This window comes from Colossoma macropomum, unplaced genomic scaffold, assembly GCF_904425465.1.
Source record: "Colossoma macropomum unplaced genomic scaffold, Colossoma_macropomum, whole genome shotgun sequence".
In the NCBI taxonomy this organism is placed as follows: domain Eukaryota; kingdom Metazoa; phylum Chordata; class Actinopteri; order Characiformes; family Serrasalmidae; genus Colossoma; species Colossoma macropomum.
This window is the reverse complement of record NW_023494804.1, coordinates 16715513-16733402: the sequence shown is the minus strand read 5'-3', so window position 1 is coordinate 16733402 and position 17890 is coordinate 16715513. Positions and strand designations below refer to the sequence as shown.

At 39.5% G+C, this 17890-nt stretch overlaps 1 protein-coding gene across 1 annotated transcript in view; it reads left to right on the top strand.

The window, feature by feature from the left end:
* Nucleotides 1-17890, top strand: part of itga1 (integrin, alpha 1) — an 88119-nt gene that overhangs the window by 44776 nt on the left and 25453 nt on the right. The window contains exons 4-11 of the mRNA XM_036594286.1: nucleotides 928-1019; nucleotides 2778-2892; nucleotides 6729-6850; nucleotides 8193-8341; nucleotides 12706-12856; nucleotides 13483-13657; nucleotides 13956-14029; nucleotides 15437-15581. Coding sequence (XP_036450179.1) covers nucleotides 928-1019; nucleotides 2778-2892; nucleotides 6729-6850; nucleotides 8193-8341; nucleotides 12706-12856; nucleotides 13483-13657; nucleotides 13956-14029; nucleotides 15437-15581 — 1023 coding nt within the window. The remainder of the gene's footprint in view (nucleotides 1-927; nucleotides 1020-2777; nucleotides 2893-6728; nucleotides 6851-8192; nucleotides 8342-12705; nucleotides 12857-13482; nucleotides 13658-13955; nucleotides 14030-15436; nucleotides 15582-17890) is intronic.

The following is a 17890-nucleotide window of genomic DNA, read 5'->3' as shown; positions in this document are numbered from 1 at the left end:
GTTCCGTTCTATATTACAAGAATAATTACAGTTTCTTGGCCAAATTAAAGATGACTCACATGCTGTCTCTGTGTTTACTCGCATGTCTGCTTCAGTGCCAGGGACAATAAAAAAATTACCAGAGGCAAAAGTGTTGCTTCTATTATTGTTATTATCAGGAGCAGTAGTAGAATAGTCATCTATATCAGCCCTGTACACCTCATAAGTGATGGTCCTAGAAGCATCAGCAGATGCTTTTATTTTTACAGAGATATAGTACTTTTTCTTCCGGTAATTTGTGGACAGCCTGTAACTCTGAACGTAGGAGCACAGTGACAGCTTCATTGTTGTCAAATAAATTTTTAAAATGGAATTTTTCCCACACGCAGAACTAATTCACATGCAGAGTTCCTTATTTGGGCATGTCGCTGATTACAAAATAATGGACGACCTCGGTGGTCTGGGCTTGACACTTTTGCATAAATGAGTTTTCTTGTTTTCCTCTGAACTTTGGTCCAGATGCATGTACTTATCCTGACCATCAGCAACTGCAATATTCATATTTCGGAAGCCTGAGGACAGTCTGCCCTTACTGTTGGCCTGTTTCTCATGGATATGCGGTAAATTATCAGAGGCTTATGTGAGATTATTCATGTTATGCCTTTGAAAAAAACAAAAAGGAGCCTGTGGAGCACACACAGGCGTGATGTTGTAAATGCAGTGACCTCCATGAACTCATGACTGGTGCAAAGGGAGGAAAACACAGAAGGCCTGCCATCTGAATACAACGTCAGTAAAGAAAGTCATCAGTAAAACGCTGGACTGACAGAATCTGTTTTCTAAGGGCCAATCAAGGAATCAAGGAATTATTATTTTATGACTGTTCAGCTGTTATTTTGTTAGAGTTGATTTGATGTCTGTATTTTTTTGTCTGTAATTTTCCCCCAGACCAAACAACAATTCCAAAAATACTAGAAGTCAAAGAAAATATGACCATGGGAACGACGTTGGTCGCTAATCCGGATGGGAAAGGATTTCTGGTATGGAGATGTTCACTCTAAATGTCCCTGATCGTTGTGGAAAATGCCACTAAAATATATTCAGGAACTGCACTTTAAAGTGATAGTTTGTGAAAAAACCAAACCAACATAGTTTCCTTTCTTACCCCAAATACAGATCAGCCAAGAAACATTTGGTGTCTGATGTTTTAGCTTTTTAAGGCCTTGTTCAGACTGCCAGCCCAAATCTGATTTTTGGCACATCCAGATTGAATCCAGATTGATTTTTGATAGTCTGGACAGCAAAAAACAAAACACTTGATATTTTTATTTTTGTAAATCAGATCTAAAACACATTTGGGGGTGGTTTGAAATGCATCTCCGATCAGATTTTTATAGATGTGTCTCAGTCTGGACGCTCAACTCCTATGCTATAGAATTCTGAGGAGTTTGGAGGGTGAGATGATGCACCTCCATCTCTCCTGCATCTGCGTATGGAATCCGCTTCACCAGCGTGCCTACGTAGTTACTGATGCCTGCGTTGTTACCACAGCAACCCATGTAGATAGACTGGTGATGTCAGGACACACAAGTCTGATCTAATCACTTGCAAATAACGGTGCAATGAGTCATGAACAAATCTTATTTGCCTGCAGTCTGAACAAAGCCTTAGTTTTTGCACCGGATTTACCAGGCTAATGTAGCTAACAAGTGGGGCTGCACCATGTAGATTAAATATCATACTGTGATAACGATATGCCTTGCAGTATGTTATAAAAACATTGAGTCTTTGACGTTGCAGTGTGTGCTTCAAAGCTGACCCGTACTATTTTGACAAAAAATTATTTACTTTGTTGGACCACATATTGTTAATAATCAGCTCATTTTGTTAATAGTCTACATCAAAATTAATGACATTGAAAAGAATCAGCTGTCTCATTTCCCCAATTTCTGCTCGCTCCCTCCATTCCTCCTCTGCCTCGATTCCTCTGCGTTCTTCCAGAGTAGGACAGGAGCAGTAGCAAAAGTTTCTGGATGCAGCCCTAAACATCGAGCCAGACTTTCTGTTTGAGTCTGTACGTTTGATGTTATTGCGTAAAGACATACGACGTGGTCCAACAAGCTCCGACTCGACGCCTCTGACTTTAAAATGATCATTTCAGGCTTTACAGGGCGACTCACAGCAGTGCACGCTCATATTTTAGCCTGTTTCTATTCCCCTCGTTTAGTAATGACACTTCTTTCAATTCAAACACAAAAATCGTACATAGTGCAGCTTTAATAAATGAAATATTGTGAAGCTCTGCTAACAAATAAGTAGGGAGCTTATAGCCGACCAAATAGCATACATCATCATGCATTGGCCTCTCGTCTCAAGCCATGTGGAGATGTTCAGTAATCTGTAAAAGACTGCGTTCTGATGCTGTATGACAAACTGCTATCTATAAACATGGACAGAACAGTAATGAGGGCTGATTTATTGAAGGGATCAGATTTTCCAGCTATTGTTTGTAATTACGAAGCCACACGGCTCTGTCTGCTGCGGTTCAGTTAAATGGTCATTCAGGACTGAGAGAAGCTTTAATGCAGAAGAGCTGACGCACATTTTCCCACTGACTCTCTCTCTTGTTCCGTCTCTCTGCCCTTGCACATCTCCTTCCCTCCTTTTTTCTCTTTTTCCATTTCTGTACTTCTCTTTATGCCTCTCTCTCTCTCTCTCTCTCTCTCTCGCTCTCTTTCACCACCTCTGTTTTTTCTTCTGTTTCTCTCTGTCTCACTTGCTGTCTGTCTCTCCTGCAGGCCTGTGGTCCTCAGTATGGATACATGTGTGGAAGTCAGCAGTACATCACCGGCATCTGCTCTAACGTCAGCTCATCATTTAAAGTGCTTAACTCCATCGCCCCGACTGTTCAAAGTATACACACTCATTCACTCACACACACACACACACACACACACACACACACTGAAGGCACGTGGCAAGTGTGTATATTAACACGTTCCAAAGCCTGTAAACTGCGGCTTGCCCTTCCTGCCCTGTATGCCCAATTTAGGACAGGGTTTACTAAAGCCTTGCACACACAGGAATCAGTGACTCATCACAAATGCTCACAGCCCATCTGCCATAAACACACACACACACACACACACACACACACACACTCATATTCCTTTGTGTACTGTGCTAATAACAATTTAGTAGTTCTATTATTTTGCCTAAATGAGACACTGTCCTTAAGCTGACAGTGTTTTATTTACTGCTTCAGTACTTATGCTGTGTTAAAGTGGTGTCAGAAATAGGAAATGCCAGTTTTCCCAGTAAATTGCGCTTATACAACCAAGAAAACCGTATTTACGTTACGGGATTCTAGATGATACACCAACTTTCACCTTTTGCAAAAGTGAAAAATGCTAAACTGAACGTGAATGTAAAAAAAAAACAACTGTTGCACTTCTATTAGATCCACGTGTTTTTTAACACAGCAGATAAAAAGCAGGGTATGTGTTCTTCAGACCTGCATGCTTTCTTTTCCGTGTGGTGGGTGTATCTACAAACAAGCACCTGAACAGAGAGAAGTCATATCTAACATTATACAACAGTTAGTTCCGGCCATGCAAGCTGATTTTGCCATAACATCACGGTTTTTCACAAATACTGTTTCATGCTGCTGAGGCGCCGTTGCTAAGCAACCACTTTGACAGCTGTAGGAGACACTCAATCCATTTGAAACGTTTTTACTTCTTGTTTTGCACAAACAGAAAATGGATACTTTTAAGACCACATTTGACCTACAGCCGATTTGGTCAGACTCTAAAGATGAGACAACACTAAATTCCCAAACTGTCATTACCAATGAGCAAGCTTTTCAGTCAGCAGCTGTGACTAAACATCCTGGAATTAGCCAGAAATTAACCGAATACCATTTGTTAAACAAAATGGGCTGTAAAATGCTTTACAGACTGGCTGGAACAAAACAACATTGATATTGATCTAGCAAAAATTGCCAAAACTGAGCTAAACAGTTTTATGGCTCAGTCTGATTTGGTCAGACTCTGAAGTTGAGACTACACGTTTGGCGAATGGTATTCGGTTCATTTCTGGCTAATTCCAGGTTGTTTAGGTTTTCTTCTGTCACAGTTTCGGAATTTAGTGTAAGGAGCTGGAGAACAAACTGGAGAACAAACTGCTGGCTGTGCAGCGAGTGAGTGGAGCTCGTTACTCTGACGTAGCAAAAACCTGCTTGTTAAGAAACTATAATTCGGCGGAAAGAACTGCTAACATTAAAACATAATAAATGCCATGTTCACAGCCCAATTTTTTTATTTCTTACATTATTTATTTAACTGTTGTATAAAAGCAATAGAACACTCTCTGATCTGTGACCAAATCACAGCCGTGATGTTATTTCATGATAACACACCCCCTCTCATGTTCTATTGCTTAAGTAACCCATCTGGCAACCTTCCGATGAACACCCAAACACAGCATAAACTACAGTCCAGACAGAACAAAAGCAGGGAGAACTTGGTAATGTAGTCCAGAGAAAAACAGGGTAAACTGGTTACTGTAGTCTAGAGAAAAGCAGGGTGAAGTGGGCACTGTAGTAAAGAGAAAAAGCGTAATCTAGTCCAGATAGAAAATAGCAAGGAAAGCTTGGTAAAAGGGTGTAGAGAAAAGCAGGGAGTGCTGGCTTTTGTATTCTGGAGAAAAGCAGGGTGAACTGAGTTTTGTAGTCCGGAGGAAAGGAGGAAGCGGAGAAGCAGGGAGATCTGGATACTGTAGTTCAGAGAAAAGCAAGAAGAGTTGGATACTGAAGTCCAGAGAAAAGCAAGGAGATCTGGATACTGTAGAAAAGCAGAGAAAAGCAGGAAGAGCTGGATGCTGTAGTCGAGAAAAAACAAGGAGATCTGGATACTGTAGTCCACAGAAAAAAAGGGAGATCTGGATACTGTAGGCCAGAGAAAAGCAGGGAGATCCGGATACTGTAATCCAGAGAAAAGCAGGGAGATCTGGGTACTGTATTCCAGAAAAAAGCAGGAAGAGCTGGATACTGTAGTCCAGAGAAAAGCAGGAAGAGCTAGATGCTGTAGTCCAGAGAAAAACAGGGCGATCTGGTTAGTGTAGTCTAGAAAAAAGCAGGGAGATCTGGATAGTGTAGTCCAGAGAAAAACAGGGAGATCTGGATACTGTAGTCCAGAGAAAAGCAGGGAGATCCAGATACTGTAGGCCAGAATAAAACGTGGAGATCTAGTTACTGTAGTCCAGAGAAAAACACGGAGTTCCAGATACTGTAGTCTAGAGAAAAAGAGGGAGATCCAGATACTGTAGGCCAGAGAAAAACAGGGAGATCCGGATACTGTGGCCCAGAGAAAAGTGGAAGAGCTGGATACTGTAGTCCAGAAAAAGACCAGGAAAGCTGGGCAATTACTTTTTCTCACCCGTGAGATCACACTCAAAACTGTAGACTTCAGGCTGTGCCATTTACCAAAGTGCAATTCAGTTTTTTGTCACAAACCTACTGCCGAGGCCTAACCCATCAACCACACTCAAGGTACACTTTAAGCTAACATTAGCCATGTGTAGTAATTTAGCTCACTTTACCCTGATAGCAGAGCGCTCCACTATTTTGCTAAGCGGAACTTGGCTACCAGTTTAGTTTAGCTTGCTACCTAACACGCAAACTGGGATGGTGAAAGGGAAGTCAGTGAGAAAAATAGGAACTGGGGATGAGATGGTACTGAGACTGAGCAGGCAGCAGTCATAGGAACATGAAACTCAGAAATGTGCCATGTACTGGAAAACAGATGTTACACTCATGCTGCTATTGCGAATTGCACTCTATATATCGAACACGATCACAGCACAGTCATATCCTTATTAAATCATACGCTAAGCTAAACTGGAGATGGATTATTGTTATGCTCTGTCAAAGTGAGCTGTATATCAATACGTCTCAATCAATTTCCAGCTTTTATATAGTTCATGACTAGTTTATGTGATGTGCTGCAGTTTGATTGGCTAAGGAATGAATACTGAGAGCCACAGATGTAAACCTATACATGAATACTGATTCCCCCATGTAAACCTACACATAACGGATGGCGGTTGTGTGCCAGAATATGGATTATTTTTTCATTTTATATATATTGTCTGTAAACATTTGGAGACATGTAGCTTTTCAAAAGAAAACTGGCTGAAACCCACACCCTAGCAATAAAGCCCAGTGCCAGAAATGATGTTTTCTTGTTGTGATGTCGCCATTCATCAGTACTCCAACCTTTCAGGCAGGGAGGCGGGAAGTCGGGGGTGCTGAAGGGGCGGCATAATAATAAATAATAAATAAATGAAAATAAAAACCTTCTGAACTTTATAATAGTTTGAGTGTAGTAAAGACCTATGTGTACTTATTTTAGAGCGAGGTTTGTTTGATGAAAACAGCTGGCTGCTTTGTGGATGTGTTCTGAAACACACTTAAGTTGAGGTGCTAAGAGGGAAAGTCTATGCAGAGTTATAGGCCACTTCTGGGCCTATAGAGAGTTCAGAACTCTTGCCTCATTATAGTACCACATGAAACATTCTGTTTGATATAAATTAGAAAAAAAAAGCATCTTTGGGCTGAAAGAGTGCCTTTTGTAAATAAAAAGCAGCAATGAAAATCAAACTCTGATAGCAAAAGAAGGCTTGGTGCTCAACCCTTTGAACAGTAGTTTATGGATAGGCATAGTGTTCATGTATATTTGTGTTTGCAGAATGTCAGCAGGACATGGACATTGTCATTGTTCTGGACGGCTCTAACAGCATCTACCCCTGGGAGGACATCACAAGGTTTCTGGAGAAGTTTCTTGCAAAGATTGTCATCGGCCCAGCGAGGGTAAGGCTGCTTGGATTTTACATGGTGCTGCTAGCCAGTGTTGTGTTGTTTACTTAGCAGATGCAATCCAGTACTGATCATGATTTATGTGACAAAAAGGTGAGTGTGAGTAGCAGTGAGTAACAATAATGTAATACGTTTACATAAACATAAAAAAATAATCTTTTAGGTTACTTAAACGGTGTGATCTAATCTGACTAAATGATTCATAGCAGGTACTGAATAATTAATAGTAGATACTGAATGATTTATAGTTGACACTGAATAATATTTGGTAGATACTGAATAATTTGTAGTAGTTACTGAATATTTTAAAGCAGACACGGAGTAATTTATAGTAGACACTGAATAATTCATAGTAGATACTGAATAATTTATAGAAGACTGAATAATTCATAGTAGACACTAAAAATTTCATAGTAGATACTGAATAATTTATAAAAGACACTAAATATTTCATAGTAGATACTAAAAAAAGTACACCTTAACATTAACAACTCAAAAGTAAGTGGGCAGTTTAAAGGGTTAATATGTTAACAATGAATAAATCTAGCAGCCAGTTAAAATATCAGTTTATAGTTTATGCCAGTGCACCAAACAAATAGACAAGTTTATAATTGCTCAGAATCCCAAAGTAACTGTCCTACCTCACAGCGTCCTACCGCATTCGTTTGAACACACTCACTGTGGTTTTGCTCTGGTGTATTATTAGAACAATTGAGAATCGTTTAGACAGAGAGCTGCTCTGGAGAAGCTCCTGGGTGGCATACAGACGATGAAATGAAAGTTTTCCTGAATGTGGTGATGGAAAATGTGCGGTGTGCAGTAGAACTCCACATATTCCATAGTGGGCAACATGTTTTGAGAGTCCGTTTTAAACCAGTTACATCACAGCTGAGTCAGCACGCTCACTGTGTACTGTGTCTGTGTCACACACAGGGCGAGACACTGTGTGTGTATGTGTGGGTTTATATTTGTATAAGAGTGTGTTATGTAATGCAGCGTCTGGTTTTTTTTTTTTGGCCCCCAGGCAGCCATCCCATCGGTGTAATGGAAATCAACTCACATATTTTAAATTAAAATAATAATGAAAAAATGATTTCACATTAGCTAGGACACTGTTGTCTCTGTGGGTGAAATGTTGTGACTCTGTGTTGTGAGCAGTAGGAGGTGAAAGGGGATGTGTGAAAACTATTCCATCAACATATATTTCATGAGAATTATTATTATTATTATTATTATTATTATTATTATTGTGAAAAGGGTTAACATGTTTTTGGGGTATAGACACTGTGACGTGTTTGCATGCAAATTTACCTCATCTCTTATTTTTCCTCGCTAGGTGGGTGTTGTATCATACGGAGATGACGTCGGCCATGTTTTTAACCTTAGCCAGTTCACCAGCACTAAGCAACTTGTTGAAGAAGCTGCCAAAATCCCTCAGAGAACAGGCCACAAAACCATGACTGCTCTGGGCATCGATACAGCAAGGTACTGCATCAGAACCTCATCACTTACATACTAAAGCTGGATGTACATTACATGACTTTTAAAATCCAGATTAAAAAAAAAAAAACAGATTTTGAAAATGGAGAGTTTTACACACTTCTTTTAAAGAATTTCTTGTCTTTTTGTAGTGCGGACGCTCACAGTAGACTATAAGGCAAAAAGAGGGTACAGCACACTTATATTGATTCGCCACAAAACACATTTAGAATCCCAGATCTCGCTGTTATCACGTGACACAAGCTAAAGCTCAACTGGACCGGACCTGTTCATGTTTTATGCACACAGAAGAGGTGTTATGAAAACACTGACTGAGGATGAAAATGTGGTGAGAAACACAAAGGTCACAGTTCTAGCTAAGTTCTGTGCAACTACCAAAAAATATACCACTGCAAATTCAATTCCAAAAAAGTTGGGACAATATGAAAAAAGTAAATAAACACAGACAGAGATAATTTGCAATTCTTTTAGACCTGTATTAAATTTAAAACAGTGCAAAGACGTGTAATGATAAAAATATGTAATGGTTATCTAATTAACTATTATGTTTGTATATGCACGCTTATTCTAAATTTGATGTCTATAACGTTCCAAAAAGGTTGAGACAGGGGCCTGTTTACCACTGTGTTACATCACCTTTCCTTTTAAAAAACATTCACTAAATGTTTGGGAACTGAAGACAGCAAGACAGATGTGGACTGCAGGCAAAACACTCTAGCGTCTGCGCTCTTTTACTACGATGCCACACAAAATCTATGAAATTAATTAGTTAGAATATGGAATATCTTGCATTGTACTGTTTTCAATTAAATACTTGTAAAGCACAGTTTATAAATCATTGCTTTCTGTTTTTATTTACACTTTACTTACTTCCACATCATTCATACGTCCACACTGATTTCATTGTGGGGCAGCACAGTGGTGTTGTCGCCTCACAGCAAGAAGGGCCTGAGTTCGGTTCTCCAAGAGCCATTTTGTCCTCTCAACAAAAATCAAACCATCTTGGGAGCCACAACATTTTATGTCCATTTTATTGAAGTAACTTTTACCATCTTGACTTTAAATATTTCTCAGTATGTGCTAAAGTATAAGTGCTAAAAAATATAGCCGCTTTTCTCGCATCTCCAGCAGGAAACCTTTCCAAAAGTAAATAGTTTCTTGTAAAATGTCTCTTAACGTTAGATTTTTTTATAAGGCTGAAGTCAGCTTCTCATTTGCCAGTTTCTTGTTTCTGTTCCACCTTAAATGGTGCCTGATGCGCCACAATGTAACTGCTGCACCACGATAAAATGATATGCTGACTTCAGCCTCGTGACTTTTTAGTTTTTGACAGTTTCTCGTTGCATATTAAACATATCAGGAAACCAGCTGAGTGCTTATAAATGCAAATAAGTCCATTCGTCTTCAAATTATCGATGTTTGTCTTAAATCTTTCACTTTGCCATTTCATTAGCTACTTGCTAGGCCAGATTGTTGTTGTTGCTGTGTGGCCAGCAGTCTGCGGGGTTAAAGGGTGAATTAGCAATTATACATAAACTCCAGTGTTTAAGACCATTTATTGTTAAAACTGCATTAGAACGATTCGTAGAGCTTTATTTTATTGCCAAGGAGGATTATTTTATTTTTACCTAGAAGTCTAATTCTGCTGTGGAGTCGCAACAGGACAGTAAAAAAGCAGCATGCAGCTCCGGAGCCACACGTTGCAGACTCCTACACTAGGAGGAAAAAAACATCGGAATGAGACTACAGTTTGCTAAAGAATATCTAGGCAAGAAAAAGTTCTGGACTTCTGGAATAATGTGCCATTGAAAGACAAATCAAAGGTAGAGTTATTTGGCCACAGTACCAGAAGCCATGTTTGATGAAAACCTCACACCAGTTGTGAAAGTGTGACGGTTTGGGGCTGCTTTGCTGCCTCAGGGCCTGCCCAACTTGCGGTCATAGAATCGACTATCATTTTATGAAAGTGCTTGAGGAGAATGTGAGACCATCTGCAAAAAAGGTTGAAGCTGAAGAAGTGGACCTTCCAACAGGATAATGATCCCAAATACACAAGTAAATGTAAAAGGAAGAAATGCAGGTTTTGTGAAATGGCCAAGTCAAAGCCCAGATCTGAATCCCATTGAAATCCTAGGATGATTACATGCAAGCCCCTCAAACATTGCACAGTTAAAATAATTCTGCTTGAAGGAATGGGCAAAAATTTCTCCCAGATAGATGTCATAATCTCGTAGACAGTTATAGGAAATTTCTACATGAATTTGTTTCTGCCAAAGGGAGCCATACCGCTTTCTGAAGCCAAGGGTGTACTTAGGCTTTTTTTTAAATAAATCATTGCAAAATCTAATTTGTATTGTTTTTTATTCTATTACAAAATGTATACACATACTGTTTAACTGACGATCAAATACTGATAGGTCCACATATGTCAAAAAAGTGAAACATTTCATGGGGTGTACTTAATTCTTTACATGACTGCACAAAAAATAGCTGTTTCTTTTAAGATAGAAGACATGAGTTCCAAAAAATGTCTTCAGACAGTCTGTGTGTATGTTCAGGGGTTCAACAGTCCTGATAGGCCAGCATGTTTTGTATTGTTCGATGGAGTTGAGTAGTCTGATGGCCTGTGGGAAGAAGCTTTTGCTGAGTCTGGTGGTTTTGCACCGCATGCATCAGTAGCATTTGCCAGCGACCTAAAGGCTGAACAGTCCATGGGCAGGGTGGGTGGGGTCTCTGACTATCTTAGTGGCTCTGCTGAGGCAGCGTGACAGGTATAGATCTTGTATGGACGGAAGTGTGGTTATGACGATTCTCTCTGCTGTCCTCACCACTCTCTGGAGGGACTTCAGGTCTGCGGCCGTGCAGCTGCCATACCACACTGAGAGGCTGCTGGTCATGATGTTATCTATAGTGCCTCAGTAGAAAGTTGTGAGGATAGGAGCATAGGAGGTGAAGACACTGCTGTGCCCTCTTGACAAGGTAGGTGGAGTGTGTAGTCCATGTCAGGTCATCTGTGATGTGCACTCCCAAAAACTTGTGCTTCTCACTGACTCTACAGCTTTACCTTGGATTGTAAGTGGAATACGTACCATGTTCTTCCTGCTAAAGTCAACAAGAATTTCCTTTGTCTTGTCGACATTCAGTGACAGGTTGTTCTTGTCACACCAGGCAACGAGTTGGTTCACTTCCTCTCTGTAGACCAAGTTGTCATTGTTGCTGATGAGGCCCACCACTGTTCTATCATCTGCAAACTTAATTATGTGGTTCGAGTTGTACTTGAGTCATCAGGCTGAACAACAGAGGGCTTAGCGCCCAGCCCTGGGGAACTCCAGTGTTCACGATGATGGTTTTAAAGGTGTTTATTCCCACTCGTACTGTCTGGGGTCTGTCTGTGAAGAAGTCCAGTAACCAGTTGCATAGTGGGGTGTCGATGCCTAATGGGCCAAGGTTTCTTACCAAGTGCATGGGGATGACTGTATTGAAGGCGGAGCTGAAGTCAAGGAGGAGTGTCTGCACATAACTGTTCTTATTCTCCAGATGGGCCAGACTCAGGTGAAATGCTGCTAGCAGTTAGAGCGGTATGCAAACTGGAGTGTTGTCGGGAGTCTGGATGTTATGCGGTCTGTGACCAGCTTTTCAAAGCACTTCATCATGATGGGAGTGGGTGCTATAGGGCGGTACTCATTGAGTGACTCACTGGTGACTTCTTTGGCAGTGATATGATAGTAGTGGCCTTGAAGCACGAGGGAACAATTTCTTGGCTCCGGGAGGTGTTATAGATGTCTGTGAGGACATGTGTCAGTTGGTCAGCACATTCCCTGAGTACACACCCTGGTATGTTGTCAGGAACTGCAGGTTTCCGTGGGTTGACCATGTGTAATGTCCTCTGGACGTCAGTTGGGTAGAGACAGAGTACTTCATCATCCAGACTGTGAGAAGCTTTCGTTACTGTGGTAATATTCTTTTCCTCAAACTGGCTGAAGTAGGTGTTGAGTGTGTTGAGGAAGTCGATGTTGTCATTGCAGGGTGGTGGTGGAGGGGGACCTGTAGTCTGTGATGGACTGGGTACCTTGTCACGGTCACCTGGGGTCTTTTGAGTCGGTGAAGTGACTCTGGATTTTCTGACCATAAGCATGCTTTGCTGCTCTCATGCTCCGGTTTAACTGGTGTTCAGTTACAGACTGTAGCAATCTGTTGCAATTAATCAGACCCCCATTCATCAAGAAAAATGGACCTCTATAAGACCATTGCTGACCAGATATTATTTGGGGGGTGGACCTTTGGGCTTGAAGTGCTCACCAACCCAGTACTTCAGTGATCTCTGACCTTTTGCTGTTTTCCATTGGCAGGAAGGAGGCTTTTACGGAGGAGCGTGGGGCGAGGCCAGGTGTCAAAAAGGTCATGGTAATCGTCACAGACGGTGAGTCACACGACAACTACGATCTGAAAAGAGTCATTGAGGACTGTCAAAAAGACGGGATTGAGAGATTCTCCATTGCTGTGAGTCCTTTTTCTATTCTCTGCCTTATACGGGGTTTAAAACCACAGTCTGACAAAAAATACAAATGTAGTTGATCAGCCAAGACATGTTTGCTGTCTGAGGTTTGCTTCTTTAGTTTTGCACTGGAGCTACGAGGCTAATGTAGCTAACAAGCAATAAGATTACTAAAAATGTCTTGGTTGTTTGACTATATTTGAAGTTAAAATTTGGGTAAATGTGATTTTTTTGTTTTACCAGTGTTAGAGTGACTTGAATGAAGCTGAACTGAATGAAAAACAAAAATGCAAATTCTGGGATCCCCTGGGTTGAGATCCACTGATGAAACATGCTCATGCTATATAAGTTGCATAACACTGAATAATATGTTGCTTTGGAAAAAGTTTTTTAATTAACATCACTCAATGTTAACATATCGTCGCTGTCCAAAAAAAAACAAGTATCTCCAAAACGATAACTTTACAGGAGAGGGCAAGAATGTTTTAATGTAAGCCAAGAGATGTAAAGAGATCTCATTTCAATCATATTTGATGATCACAAAAAAGGCTTGTTTTTTTTGGACAGCGACAATATGTTTAGCATTCAGCTAACAGTAATGCTCTGACTTTGAATATGTATTTATTTGCAGGTGCTTGGTGATTATAACCGCCAAAATAAAAGTCTTGATCAAGTGAAACACTTCATTGAGGAAATCGAGTTCATTGCAAGTGACAGAAAAGAGGATCATTTCTTCAATGTGTCGGATGAGGCAGCCCTGATCAACATTGTTGATTCTCTAGGGGAGAAGATCTTTGCTTTAGAGGGTAACTGACCTATTGATAAATGTTTTCTTAACACTGCATGGCTTAGTGAGACCAGAATGTTGTTAACTGTGTGTGAATATATATTAAGATGTTAGGTAAATGGTATTTGCATTCATGAAAACAAATAATGCTTAGTGTCTTTCTAAGGAAAACAGGAAGAATCCATAGCATAGAATTGAAATTGTATGCAGTAATATGCTTTAGGGATTTGTTATGATCCAGTTCTATATGATGTCAGTGCAGTTGTAACCCATTATTACAGACAGTAATCTCACTATGATTTTAATTTGTTCATTAGCTACACCCTGGAACCGCGCCTCTTCGTTTGTGATGGAGATGTCTCAGTCCGGCTTCAGTGTTCACACATCTAAAGTAAGTTTCATTCAGTTCAAAATGTGTAGGATTTGCAGACTCTACAGTCTAAAATGTCTAGAGTGAGTCCGAAAAGGTCTTTTAGAAGGAGTTTAGAACTTAAAAGAAGACTGAGTCCTTAATGTAAAGCATAAATCCTATTCTGTAAATGTATGAAGTGGCCAAAATAATTAGCCCAAAATTAGTAAGCCATTTTAATGTTGCTAACAAAAGCTATGACTAAAATGTGCAGTGCAGATGGTAACCCAGGATCAGGGATTGGAACCACTGCCCTAAAGGATTTTGTGCCAATATTTTTCTTCATTGTACATTTGCCACATTTACTGATATTTTAGTAAAAACAGAAAGTGTAACAGCATGTCACTGTAAGCTAAATATATATTTAAAAAGTCAAAGTTCTCTTTGACCACAATAGAGATAAATAAAAGCAGGGACATGGGAAGGTGTTTTAAGTTTGGGGTGCTGAAAATTTAAGCAGCGTATGTATAACGAGACTGATGACATCATACAAAAATGTTTAGCCTTTGTTTCTTTAATTTTTTTGCTAATTTGCATCAAACAGAGTGTGTCATGTAGTGCCAAAGCTAATGATGCGAGAGGCGACAAGAACATCTAAAAACTGGTGATGCACATCCTCACTCTGCTTTCTAGTTCTGAACGGACTTAATGCAAATGAGCTAAACCAATCAGATTGTTAATATGTGACACTGTAACCGATTGTATGACGCCACCAGACACATACTGAGATGTAACACTGAAACATACACACACAGCGGGAGATATGAGAGTTAAGAAAAGCTTAATTATTATGCTAGATGATTAAAAAAAAACAAATAAATATCAGGCTGCTTTGGGGCTCAGAACTGTCCTATTTCTCTACATAGGCTTTCTTCCTTTGCACCTCAACCTGTGTGTGTTTGAACGACATGGCCCAAAGCGGCCTACAGCTGTTGGCTCACTGTGATGAAAATACAGCATTCACTTAAACACTGCAGCTACTGCAGGTTTTAAAACCGTATAAGTAAAATATAATAAAAACTCCACTCTAAAACAAGCACACATAGGTCTTTACTATGCTGAAATTATTACAAAGTTCAGAATATTTAACTTATTATTTTTAACAGCAATCCTCAAATCAGGGGGACTGCAACATCATCAGCACCCCTACTTTTCGCGTCTCTAAATACAAGTTTAGCCATCTAGCAACATTAAAACAGCTGAACACCAGTGAGATTATGGGTGTTTATCCCTAAAAACTTTTTCCTAGTGTTCTGTAAAGCTTTTCCAATGTCACAACAGTAGCTTCAAAAGACCATATTGATGGGAGCAAGGATAGGTTAACTGAAGTGACCCAGACTGGAATAAATTGAACTGAAATGGAACTGTGTTATTTGTCCTGTTCTGTAGGAGGGTGTGATGTTGGGGGCAGTTGGAGCATATGACTGGAATGGCACTGTCGTCATGCAGTCAGGAAAAAGCTTCACCGTGCTCAAAAACAACACCTTCCACAACCCTCTGGTGCAGAAATACGAGGGCATGGCGGGATATGTGGGTACGTCCTGGATGCACACACCAGCACACACTTATAAATATGATCTACTTCGGACTAGTGCTTTGCATTCAGAGCTCTCAAAATGATTAGCACATGATTAACTGGCTGACTGCAGGATAATGTTAATGTTTGCTAACATTAGCTAGCTCATTATAAAAATAATAAACACATAGGAAAACCATTCATGTTAAGGTTCATTTATACTATGTTTATGTACGAAAATAAACCTGTCAGTTTCAATTGATGTAACCGTCACTGCTCACACACTTCCATGTGTCCTTTTTGTTGGCATTGATGTTAAGCAATACATCCACTAGAGGGCAATCTAGAGTCAAAGGTTTTTGACAGCAGCAAACACGGAGACATGGTGTAGGAGGTCGTAATAAATTACCTACTATGTATCTCCTATGAAAGAGATTAAAGAGGCAACGTTGTAGATGCTGGTGATCTGTCAGGCCATTAAATACTTAGCGACAGTGCTTAAGCTAATGGCCGGTGCAATTTCTGGTGGTACTGCTCCATTTCGTCCATATCTGTAAGCTTTTAGAGAGATTGTGCACAAATATGGACAAAATGAATGCAGAGTATGGACAGAAGGCTCTGTCTGGATCCATATTCAAAATTGAGCATGAAAGTCTTCATGATTAAGGTTAATTAGGAGAATATCTGCTGATAAAATAATAATAAAGCACTAACTATTAGGGCTACACGATAAATCCTATTTTATTTTTTATAGTGATATGATTTCATTAAGAGCTGCTATGACAAAACAGATCAAATTACCTCATACACACACCCCGGAGAGATGACATTCCATTACCAGCAAAAACCGCTAGAAGCCTAAGGAGATCTTCTCTTTACTGGGATTGAACTCTACTCTCCCACGTTGGGGACCGGTAACTTAACCATTAGGCTAAACAGCCGATTAAAAAGACAAACATGTGCGCAGTGCAAACACTCCTCCATACTGAACTACACGTTTGTAAAAACGCATCACACAGTAGTATTATTTTCACACCTAGTATTGTACCAGATTCATAAAATTCAGCGCCATATTCACCGTGATGGTGACAGCAAATAGCGTATCAGTAACATGATTGCTCATTCATAACCGAGGATTACCAGTTAGTTTTACAACTTGCGATGTGAGGTGTGGCTGCACTCTTATCTTACTGAAATATTGCAGTATTGATTCAAAACACGACGCAGTAAAAATGCCTGAACCACTGACGGTAATTTTACCTGTTAGAAGCCAATGTGGATTAAGTGATATTTTCTAAATTAAAATTAAATGATGTATTTTTAAACGTCACACTTGAAACAAATCACACGTTCACTCTCTCAGCTGATTGAACAATCTATTTAAAATACACATTTTGATCTGTTTGGATGGAGCAGCACGGCAAACCTAACTGCTGCTGTTGGTGCAGAGAGGAGAAAAAAGACTCACTTAAACAGAATTTCAGATCAGCAGATGTAACTGGCACTGTAATTAAAACAGCCCCTTCTTCCTGCAACAGAGTCTATGTTGGGTGAATCTCCGTCTTGTGTATGGAGTAATTTGACATGTTGAGATTCTTATTATGTCTGAACTGATTTTATTAGGTAGTTTTAGCTTTTAATAGCATTTTTCAATTTACAAATGAACTTGAAAATTACACATGTAAAAATGACAATTAACACATTGACATATAAAAACTTTTTTTTGCTAGTTGATATTTAATATTCAAATTTCACATGTGCAAATGAATTTACTGATATAAAGAAAATAGGAAATAAAAGCTGAAACAGCCTGCTGTAGTAATTAGATTTTTAGGGTGTTAATTTAAGTTTTAATTAAAATAAAAATGCCAAATATTATATTTTATGTTAAAATATTATTGTTATTATAATGACTTTGAAAAGGGCTCAAATTATTATTACTATTATTATTATTAAATATTTCCATTCACTTACATTATAAAGGTTTATATTATCAATCTTAGAATGAAATTTCTCAAAATGAGAAATATTAGATATAACGTCTGGATTTAAGATGATGTTACTTGCCCAGATATCATTTTTTACAGTGTAGTAAAACTGTACATCCAAAATATGTGTCCCATTCCTTTGTTTTGCCTCAAATCACTAAGTCCACCCAAGAGTTTTATCGAATACCACACTTTATGTCCATATCGTACAGCCCTACTAACTATCCTATATGAATATTGTTATAATCATTTGCAATCTCTCATTATCTGTTGCCTCTCTTTCGAGAGGGCAGCTCGTCAGTGGTGGCTGCAGCCCTGTTATCCTTGCTGCCGCTGCAG